Source organism: Rana temporaria, chromosome 4 (genome assembly GCF_905171775.1).
Source record: "Rana temporaria chromosome 4, aRanTem1.1, whole genome shotgun sequence".
NCBI classification, from domain to species: Eukaryota; Metazoa; Chordata; class Amphibia; order Anura; family Ranidae; genus Rana; species Rana temporaria.
This window is the reverse complement of record NC_053492.1, coordinates 277,886,719-277,897,757: the sequence shown is the minus strand read 5'-3', so window position 1 is coordinate 277,897,757 and position 11,039 is coordinate 277,886,719. Positions and strand designations below refer to the sequence as shown.

Genomic DNA, 11,039 nt, shown 5'->3' with positions numbered 1-11,039 from the left:
GCATTTGCTGATAAAGTAGCCAAACAAGCAGCGGATACTATCCCTGCACAAGACACCCCTGTGACCTCTATGTTTTACATGAATGATTTTAGTGCACCAGACTTCAAAACTACGGTTATGCTTTTACAGTCCATGGCTTTGCCCATTGATATCTCTGACTGGATGCAGCATAATTTGGCCAAAGATCCCGCGGGTCTTTGGACAAATAAGGAGGGAATCATGGGTATTCCTAAGTCTGTGGCACCATTGATCATCTCATACATTCACGGTCCAGGTCACATAGGCCGTAAGCCCATCTTAAAACAGTACAGAGACCATTTTCAAACAGAAGGACTCATAAAAATAATACAAGACTTTGTAAGCTCATGCGTTACATGCGCACAAAATAATGTACAGGGAAAGGCAATGGGAAGACACGGAAATTTGCCCCCTCCATTAGGACCTCTTACAGACTTACAAATAGACTTTACGCATATGCCAAAACAGAAAGGAAATGTAAAATATCTTTTGGTAATTGTGGATAAATTTTCCGGGTGGGTAGAAGCAGTGCCCACTACTGGGGAAACGGCAGGAATAGCGGTACGAGCTATTATAAATAATTGGGTGAGTCGATTCGGACTCCCAGTGAATATCTGGTCTGACCAGGGACCAGCTTTTGCCTCTAAACTCACACAGGAATTCTCTAAGATTTTGGGGATACAATGGAAATTGCACATCCCTTATCACCCTCAGAGTGCGGGAATTGTCGAACGGATGAATAGAAATATTAAGGATAAACTGAATAAAGCTACTCAAGGTACTATGAAAAATTGGTCCTTATATCTCCCAGGTGTACTTTACCAGATAAGGGTCACTCCTAATTCTAGAGGGTATTCCCCTTTTGAGGTACTCATGGGAAACCCTCCAGCTGAGAATAGTGTAGGAAAGGATAATGATTTGTTTTCTCAACAGGAAATTTGGATGAAACATCTGGTAAGTACTATTCAACATACCCAAGAAGGAGTTGCTGTCACCTTTTCTCCTCTTTCCACAGATCCAACTCACCCTTTTATACCTGGAGATGAGGTATTGGTTAAGCAGTTGGCCGTAAGAAGAAAGACGGGCCCCATTTACCAAGGCCCATATACGGTGGAAAAGGTCTCCCGGACAGCCGTAAAGGTTGAAAGCCTAGGACCATGGATTCATGCGAGCAGATTGAAAAAGGGTCCCTTGAAGATAAAGACCCCAGAAGCCCCGATGGCTCCCCCCTTGGAGCGAGGGCTCGAGAACAAGGAGGACACAAAGCTAGAAGCCCCGATGGCTCCCCCCTTGGAGCGAGGGCTCAAGAACAAGGAGGACGCAAAGCCAGAGACCCTGATGGCTCCCTCCATAGAGCAAGGGTCCGGGAAAACCAGCACTTAACTGCCAATCAGGTGTACAATAGAATGATAAGAGGAGGGAAATACTGTGGACTATTGCTTATATTGTTTGTGGTGACTGCTACGGGGGTTTGCTACTTCACCCCAGGTTGCCATGGGATACATGGAATGCATGGGGTGGGAAAAGGCCAAGACCCAAAATTAGTCATGGTAGGGAAGAGATTCATTAGATGGCGAACCAGAGATCAATATTGGGATTCAAAGGGTAATATCTGGAAGCTTTGCTGTGTCAAATTTGACTGGGTGAGGAGGATTCCCAAAGGCCACCTAACGGGTTATACAGAGACGGACCTAGCCTGTAAAATTAAAGCAACCATGTTTTTCTATAATGACACAGTAGGGAAACCGCTTAGGTTCTGTATTCCCAGGGAACATACGGTAACTAAAACACTGGTGTCACGTTTGAAAAAGGTAAACGCAGGGTTGTCCACAAAGGAGGTGGTGGATGATCCTCTGTTCTTTCAAAGAATAGATGAATCTCTTAATATCAATCAAAGAGATAACAAACCTATAAAGAACAATGTTGACAAAGCGAAAGTGTATGGAACAAAGGTGTTTAAGTCCATGGGACCTGTGGGGAACCCAAAGAAATATGAGGAGGTCCCCACTGTTCCCCACCACTGGGCATTAATGTATAAATATGGACAATTAACAGGGCAGAAAGAGAACTGCTGGGTATGCTCCAAAATACATTCTAATGAGGGTAAGATCCCGGTTATAGGCTTACCAGTGACATTGCCTCAATTTGTGGCCGCTGCAGGTAAGACCCCCATGAGAAGGGTTACCAGGACTGATAGACCAGTGTACTTTAGAAAATTTTCTAAACACCCCAACCTCTGTTTTTTGAATGGTGTGGTAACACATGAAGGTCAGATAGCAAATGGAGAATGGTGTCGAGAATCTGTGATGAATATGACTATTAGGAATGTTGCGGCATGGGAGGAGGACAAGTCCTTAGAAATTGAAGGATTGGGAATTAAACTTACTGAGATGAATGATGGAGATGAGAGAGTGGGAAATATGAGTTTGTATAACATAAGCCATTGTTTTAGGATGAGGAAGCCCAATGACACTGTTAACCAGGTTCTCTCCTCCCTACATAATGTAAGTACTCCATGGATATCCCCCCAATCTGAGTTTGTGCCTCTTGTAGACTGGATGTGCCTGACGGGTCTACGAACTCCTATGCATGGGGAGGAGGTGGTGGAAGCACCACACCTTCCCCAGGGATTTATGGTCTGTTGTGGACTGGCTTGTCATACCACCATCCCATATCCCACCGATAGAAACACAGGGGGATGGTGTTCCCTTATGTACATGGTTCCTTATATGGGAGTAGCAAGTGGAGAAACCATGATGGAAATGAACAAACCGTCAGGGAGTTTGAAAATAAGATCCAAACGAGATGTAACAAGTCTCTGGGAAAAATTACTGACTTTACTCCCAGGAGGAAGTATTAATGCCCTAACCAGAGTAGATGAATTTTCAAGTCTGGTAATGTCTTGGATGAATAAAACTGACAAGGACATTACTGATTTGAATGAGGAAACTTATAAAATAAGACTGTTGCAAGAAATGACAAACCTACAGTTGGAAAAGATGGGAGATATTGTTGTAGGGCTATGTATATTACATGAACAAGCAGATATGTGTTGCACATTCATGAAAAATCTTACTAAGGCCATTGGAGAAATTACTGTTCCTGATTACCATGACCAAATAGAAGCCCACCACAATGAGAGAATGTCCCTGGTGAATCAAATGCAACACATGGGAGATGCTTGGGATCCTTTTTCTGGATCTCTGGGAGGATTGTGGCCTAGTATTGTGGGTTTCTTTAAAAAGGCAGGAATATTCATTATAATGATCTTGCTCCTGGCCTTGTGTGCATTCCTTTCAGTAAAAATGATATTCTGTATAATTGGGAAAACAACAGGATTAAAAATAAAGCAGAATCCCGAATCCAGCCAAGATTCCCAGGAGTCATTCATGCTGAAAAGGCAAAATTGGTATAGTGAGTGATCCCAGGAAAGTAAATATCCTTGGGATCAGAGGAGGGAATTGAAAGGAATGTGAAATGATGGAATATTATGTGTCTGACATTAGCTACTCCATTTTGAGATCTAGGATTCCATTTTATATAATATAGGTCTCTGTAGAGACATTTCAATATGTACTTTTGTTTTTTGCTTTTATTCTAACATTTAAGTTTTGCGGTTTTCATAAATAGAATATGTGCTAGATGCAGGGGCGGACTGACCATTGAGGAACTCGGGCACTGCCCGAGGGCCCCATGCCACTAGGGGGCCCCATCATGGTTGCCAGGCTCATTAAAACCAGGGACAGTATGTAAAAATCTGTGTTTTTTTTACATCTGTCCCTGATATGTCCAAAACCTACATGCTTTTGATGTGAAAATCCCGAGATCTTAGCTGCTCCGCCTCTGTACTGCTACCTGGCTTGGTGGCCATCTGTAAGCCTGGGGGCCCCATAATCTTCTATTGCCCGGGGGCCCCATGAGTTGTCAGTCCGCCCCTGGCTAGATGGCTAGTTCCGGAGCAGGCATTCTGTATGCAAGTAACGTGTTCTTCTGTCTTTAAAGTTTAACAATTGTTCCTTAAAATCCTCTGAAATCTGTAAGACTGAAACTTGTGAACTTGTTCCCCTTTTTCTAAACATGTAAGGAGGAGGAGATTTCTGTAACTCTCTGTATGTGTGTATAAAAGCTCTGTCGAAAAATATAGCAATTTGCAATCATCGATACAGCATAAGTGTCTGTGTCATCATTGTCTCGCTAGCGAAGGGAGTCCCACCTGTCAAAGGTCCAGCCTAGGCAACAGGATCAGAACCGAACCTAACAGCCGCATTTGTACCTGAATCTGGCCCATAGTGTGCATGGGGTTTAAGGGTGTAATAAGGATATTTAATTGCCATTCCTAAATAAAATAAAAAAAAGTATACATAAATGAACTAAATGAGGTGAACAAAAATAAAATCAAAGACAAATAAAGAAAAAAAAAACGTTAAATCTGTAAACATAATTCATGAGCTCTACCTTGTCCAATCAGAGAAAACTTGGAATTCACTGAAAAAGGTGTACTCCGAATGAAACAAGCAACCTCCTGTGTTCAGTAAGCATCAGGGCAGCTGCTCGGCATGGGACCGAAAGCTATCAGGAAACACTTTAGTAGATGTGCATACAGTGATTTCTAGCTTGCATGGGCATATGGAAGTTGGACCAATGTAACTACAGTATATACAATTTTGATAAAGTTAAACAGCTTTAAAAAAAAGTATTGCTATCTCCACATCTTGCTAATTGGACAGCAAAGAGCGGTAGAAGACTGATGAGATTATCTCTTTGCTCACTTTTCTTTCTCTCCCTTTGCTCTATTCTAGTGCTGCTCCTCCCCTACCAGCTTGAGTATTGTTTTGAAGAGGATTGCAAAAGGTCAATGTCAAATCAAACTGAGATACTTACTTTAAATATGTTTATTGTAAGAACGTATGGCACAAAAATTAGAGTTACCATTAGTGATGGATGAACATCCGATGGGACAGTTCGTCGCAAATGCTAACCGCAAACTTTCGCAAATGCAAATGCGGCAGGCCCCATAGACTTTAATGGCAGGCGAATATAAAAAACCTTCAGGTCATATTTGCAGCCACAAAATACTGACTAGCTGTGCACAAATAGTCCCAGAGCATGGACACTGACCTACCAGAAGTATTAAGGGAAAAACAGGATACATACTGTAAGTAAGTGCCGGCCATTACAAGCCCCAAAAATTAGCCGACAGGCGTTCACCTGACAGCAAACAACTTTGTATTCTGTGGCTGGAGGTACATTAAGCTATTCACTGGATACAGAAGTGTCGGCCATTACAGGCCCCAAAAATTAGCCCACAGGCGTTCACCTGACAGTAAACAACTTTGTATTCTGTGGCTGGAGGTACATTAAGCTATTCACTGGATACAGAAGTGCCGGCCATTACAGGCCCCAAAAATTAGCCCACAGGCATTCACCTGACAGTAAACAACCTTGTATTCTGTGGCAGGTGGTACATTAGGCATTCAACGGATACAGAAGTAAGTGTCGGCCATTACAAGCCTCACAAATTAGCCCACAGCCACAGGTGTTCACCTGACAGCAAACAACCTTGTATTCTGTGGCTGGTGGTACATTAGGCATTCACAGGATACATAAAAAAGTGTCGGCCAGTACAGGCCCAAAAAATTAGCCCACAGGCATATCACCTGAATTTGAATGAAACATGGTCTACTGGTCACATGTGTTGAATTCCTCCGAGATCCATGCTTCATTCATTTTTATAAATGTGAGGTAGTCAACACTGTTGTGAGCTAGGCGAGTGCGCTTATCGGTCACAACCCCCCTTGCTGCGCTGAACGTCCTTTTGGACAGGACACTGGATGAGAGGCAAGCCAACAGTTTCATTGCAAATTGTGAAAGCTCTGGCCAGAGGTCAAGCCTGCCCACCCAGTAGTCCAGGGGTTCATCACTTCTCAGTGCATCCACATCGGCCGTTAACCCGATGTAGTCGGACACCTGTCGGTCTAAGCCAGGGATCCTCAAACTACGGCCCTCTAGCTGTTGCGGGACTACACATCCCATGAGGCATTGTATCACACTGACATTCACAGACATGACTAGGTATGATGGGAATTGTAGTTCCTGAATGACTGGAGGGCCATAGTTTGAAGACCCCTGGTCTAGGCGTTCCCTCATGCTGGATCCGGAGGACAGCTGACGATGGGTCGGCTGAAAGAATCTCATATCATTAGTGACCAAGACATCTTCAAACCGCCCTCTTCTTGCAGGCGCTGTTGGATTGGTACCCCCGAAACTGTTTCTTTGTGAGTGGAAATTCCTCTGAAAGCCCTCGCAAAAGCAGAATGAAGCATTTCTCGAAGCAAGGCCTGGAAGTGCTGCATTCTGATAGCCCTCTGTGATGGTGGTAACATTTCCACCATGTTTTGTTTGTACCGGGGGTCTAAGTACGTTGCCACCCAGTACTGGTCCTTGCCCTTTATGCTTTTTATCTAAAAACACTGGAGCATGAAGGCCCCTATTTGCACTAAACTGGAAGCGGTGTACTGGCCTGGCTCCTGCTCATCATCCAGGATAATGTCGTCCTCGTTCTCCTCCCCCCATCCATGGACAACACCAGGGATCCCAGAAAGGTTTAAAGCATGCTCTTCACCATCCTCCTCTGACTCCTCTTCAGACTCCCGTTGACAAAAAGTATATAAATGTATTACACACTATCGTGTACTGCAGTGCAGAGCAAGTAGCACACCTATACCAGTGCTTGAAAGGACGTTTGTGGACCTGTTAGGTAGCGATTTGTGTCGCTAAACTCTGTCCCTGCTGGAAACGCCAACCTCGCCCTACACTGACAAAAAGTATATAAATGTATTACACACTATCATGTACTGCAGTGCAGAGCAAGTAGCACACCTATACCCAGGGGCGGACTGACCATTGAGTCACTCGGGCATTGCCCAAGGGCCCTATGCCACTAGGGGGCCCCATCAGGGTTGCCAGGCTCAGTAAAACCAGGGACAGTATGTAAAAATCTATGTTTTTTTTACATCTGTCCCTGATATGTCCGAAACTGACATGCTTTTGATGTGAAAATCCCGAGATTTTAGCTACCCCGCCTCTGCACTGCCTCCTGGCATGGTGGCCATCTGTAAGCCCAGAGGCCCCATAATCTTCTATTGCCCAGGGGCCCCATGAGTTGTCAGTCCGCCCCTGCCTATACCAGTGCTTGAAAGGACTTTTGTGGACCTGTTAGGTAGCGATTTGTGTCGCTAAACTCTGTCCCTGCTGGAAACGCCAACCTCGCACAACACTGACAAAAAGTATATGAATGTATTAGACACCTATATACTAGAGCAAATAGCACACCTATACCAGTCCTTAAAAGGACTTGTGTGGACCTTTTAGATAGCTATTTGATTGAATACAGCCTGTCCCTGCTCCAAACAGCAGCCTCTCCCTACACTGACAAAAAGCAGAATGTAAGATGGCCGCCAGATCAGGTCTATTTATAATGTAGGGTCTATGTCCATGTGCTGAAATGTCTCAATTGGCTGTCCTGCACCACCTGATGGATGTGTCATAGGTCAAAGTTCTTACCCATGTAACATTGCGGACCGCCGCGAACATCGCCAGATGTCCGCCGGTTTGGTGGACCGCGAACGACCAAAGTTCACCGCAAAAACGACCGCCAGGCGAACCAGCAGGCCATCTCTAGTTACCATGTCTTGCTTACTTTTAAAAGTGCTTGCTCCAGGGCTGTCATGCTTATCCTTCCTTTATTACGTTGTATTTTGGAGTCTATTATTTGTGCGTATGTGACAAACATTCACACAATCAGGATGAAAATTGCCATACTTATTATATTATGTGTGATTCCTATATTGTCAGGGCCACCTAGTGGCCACACTGCATTTTTTCCAGAAATATCTAAGCTAGGAGAGACAATATATTGTGCCCACCAGGTGGTACTGACAATATAAGAATCACACTTAATAGAGGAAGTACAGCAATTTTCACCCTGATTAAGCAAATATTTGTCACACCCACACAATGAACATTTTATACATAGACCCCTTTGCGTGTCACTGACTCAAGCCCTGTACACACGGGCCAGAAAACGACGGGAAAAACTATGTTTTTTCCTGACGAGATTCTTGGCAAGAATCTCTTGCCGCACGAGTGTACAGACACTCCTTTTTAAAAGAACCGCGGTTCTTTTGGAAGGCATCGCGTACGACGAGCATGTGCTCATCACATTCGATGCCATAGCCGCCATCTTGCTGCACCCTACCTATGCCTAGGAAGCTACCATGAATGCGTCAAAGTCATTTCGAGCATGCGCGGGGGTTTCCACGGCGACAGGTAAGTATACACACTCTTGGGTTTCTCGGCAGGAAAACACTGCCGAGAATCACGACAAGAAAATAGAGAGCAGGTTCTCTATTTTTCTCATAAAGATTTTAGGCAGTTTTCTTGACGAGAAACCTGAAAGCCTCGTACACACGCACGGTTTACTCGGCAAGAAAGCTCTGCCAGCAGTTTTCTTGCTGGTTCTTGCCGAGTAAACCAAGCGTGTGTACGAGGCTAGAACAAGCTGGTATGGGTCTTGGGACTATTTATGTGCACTTTCTTCTTGCTTTGGTTCCTTTACTCCCCAAATAGGATGAAACGCCTTGAACCAGCGCCTTCAAAAACAAGTCACTCATGGCAGCTCCCATATTTGTATCTTGCCATATGCTCTTAAAACAGAACTATGCTTCCTCCTTTTTATTAGACCAAATAGTTCCTATTTTGTTTGGGAATGGACTTTGCCAATGCTCACATTTTGAGAGCAAGTCGAGCATAATATAACATGAATGCCTCTTACTGTATGGACACCTTGTTAAAATCTGCTAAACCGTTTTTATATTTGTTATGTTTATAGCTCAGGGAAATATGCTCAGCTTTAGCTCAGTTGGCTTATAAAATAAGTAATAATTGGCCAAGGTATGAAAGCTGTCTATAAAATGTCTGTGTGTGGGGGGGACAGAATTTTATTGCAAGTATATATAAACAAAACGTGGTACAAAATAATGTTAACACTTAATCCTACTAACTGCCAGAATATCTACTATGCTCAGCAACTGCATATTATAAGACTATATTTAGCATCCCAAGTTATACACTTGCTTAGAAGCCTATCTAACTCACTAATATGAATAGTAATGCCCTCACACGTGTATCTGTGAAATGCATACATACAGTATACTTAGTTTGGAATGATGTACATGAAGATTCACTAAAGCCAAACATGTACTGTCTGTAACTCAAATGATATAAGGCTGAAAAGTGTTTAAAGTGGATGTAAACCCGATTCATGAAATTTGAGCTGGGCACATACATCTGCAGTGTTTTGTTAACTCTTTTCAATGAGCTAAGTCTTATAGCTCTCTTCTGAACGGTTCCTCTGTTATCAGACTGAGAACTCCTGACATATTTTTTGACTTTTTTGACAAAAGCAGCCTGAATCTTTTGTCAAAGGAGGTTGCTAAAATAGATTAGCAGAGAACAGCTCCTATTACAAAGAAGGTCTGAGAATCTCTGCCTATGAGAAGAGGGGGTGTGTGCCTTTCCACCAATGTTGGCTATCTTGGCTGTATGCCCAGACATCACACATAAGCCCCATACACACTATCAGTTTTCCTGCAGGTTTTTCTCTTCAGGTTTACCAAAACCATCTAGTATGAGGTCAAACCTTAATGCCGCGTACAGACGGTCGTTTTTTTGTGATGAAAAAAAACATCGTCTTCTGAAAAACGACCAAAAAAAAATTAGTCTGTGGGCAAAACGACGTTTAAAACGACGTTTTTAAACCCGCGCATGCTCAGAAGCAAGTTATGAAGCTAGTTTCAATGGAAAAGAGTGCTGAACGTAACCGCGCTTTGCTAGAGCATTTTGAAAAAACTATGGTGTGTAGGCAACGTCGTTTTTGAAAATGACCGTCTGTACATGGCATAAGAGTTTCAATTTGAATGCAATCAGCCAGGCCCGTGCACTACATGGTTTTGGTAAACCTGAAGAGAAAAACCTGCAGGAAAACGGATAGTGTGTATGGGGCTTCAGTGTTAACCAGGAAGAGAAAATCTCCTAACAGGATCTCAACTTTCTAAACTGTATATAAATGTGAAGACAGCAGATATACATATAAAACCTATGCAGGGAGATTTGGTTAATCTCTGTGTATCATCTGAGGCTGTTCACTTCACTGGGTGTATGGAGGGTTTACATCCACTTTAATCACAGAGTTTTAGCGTATCTATAGCCAAAACTTGCAATAAAATTGAAAAAAGTTGGAGGTTGGGGGGGTACTGACCCCCTGCCTCATGTGTGAATGCTGCCTTAGTGCTGTCTTTGTTTCAGCTTGGGAAATTCATCTTTTCAATTTTTACTGGCTACCATTGTTAGTGGAAAAAAAGTGCAGAGAAATCACAAATTTTATCATCTTATCGGAGCAAGAAGTCAGGAGAAATGTTCAAATGGGGACACCTGTTCCATTGACAACAAGATTTCCCCTTTCTCCTCCTCTGAGTAATGCCACAGTCATGCTGACTGTCCGTGTAGCTGTCGCTACCCCCAATACGGGCAAACATTTATACTCTGACAAGAAGCTTAATGAATTTCCTAAAGTGATCAACAGCACCCTAGTAGTTACCCCCCTAAGTCCTATCACACTCCCCAGATACCCCCACCCTGATCACACCTCCCACACACCCGCACTCTTATCACACCCCCCAGATCCCCCCACCCTTATCACACACCCAAATACGCCCCACTCTAATCACCCCCCAGATACACTCACCCTGATCACACCCTCAGATACCCCTCCCCCACTTTGATCTCACCTCCAGATCCCCCATTGTTTCCTTTCACTCTGATCACACACCCTTCCCAGATCCTCCTAGAACCCTACATTCTGATCACACCTCCATATACCCCACCAAATCCCTCCACAAGAAGGGAGAATGGTGAAGTCAGCACATAAATCACTGCTTGATACTAAAGTCTCCTTTTTTTTG

The 11,039-nt window shown here is 43.6% G+C and overlaps 1 protein-coding gene across 1 annotated transcript; it reads left to right on the top strand.

Moving 5' to 3' along the window:
* Nucleotides 1-1,143: 1,143 nt before the first annotated feature.
* LOC120937265 lies at nt 1,144-3,607 on the top strand. The gene is made up of 2 exons (XM_040350330.1): nt 1,144-1,258; nt 1,319-3,607. The coding sequence occupies exons 1-2, from the start codon at nt 1,176-1,178 to the stop codon at nt 3,438-3,440; spliced, it is 2,205 nt and encodes a 734-aa protein (XP_040206264.1). The 5' UTR covers nt 1,144-1,175; the 3' UTR covers nt 3,441-3,607.
* The last annotated feature ends 7,432 nt before the right edge of the window (nt 3,608-11,039 follow it).

Excerpts from the sequence above, each read along its gene's own strand:
- LOC120937265 (XM_040350330.1), top strand. The coding sequence starts at position 1,176 with ATGGATTCATGCGAGCAGATTGAAAAAGGGTCCCTTGAAGATAAAGAC. Across the intron at positions 1,259-1,318 it reads GGCTCCCCCCTTGGAGCGAG|GGCTCAAGAACAAGGAGGAC; the intron begins GGCTCGAGAACA and ends CCTTGGAGCGAG.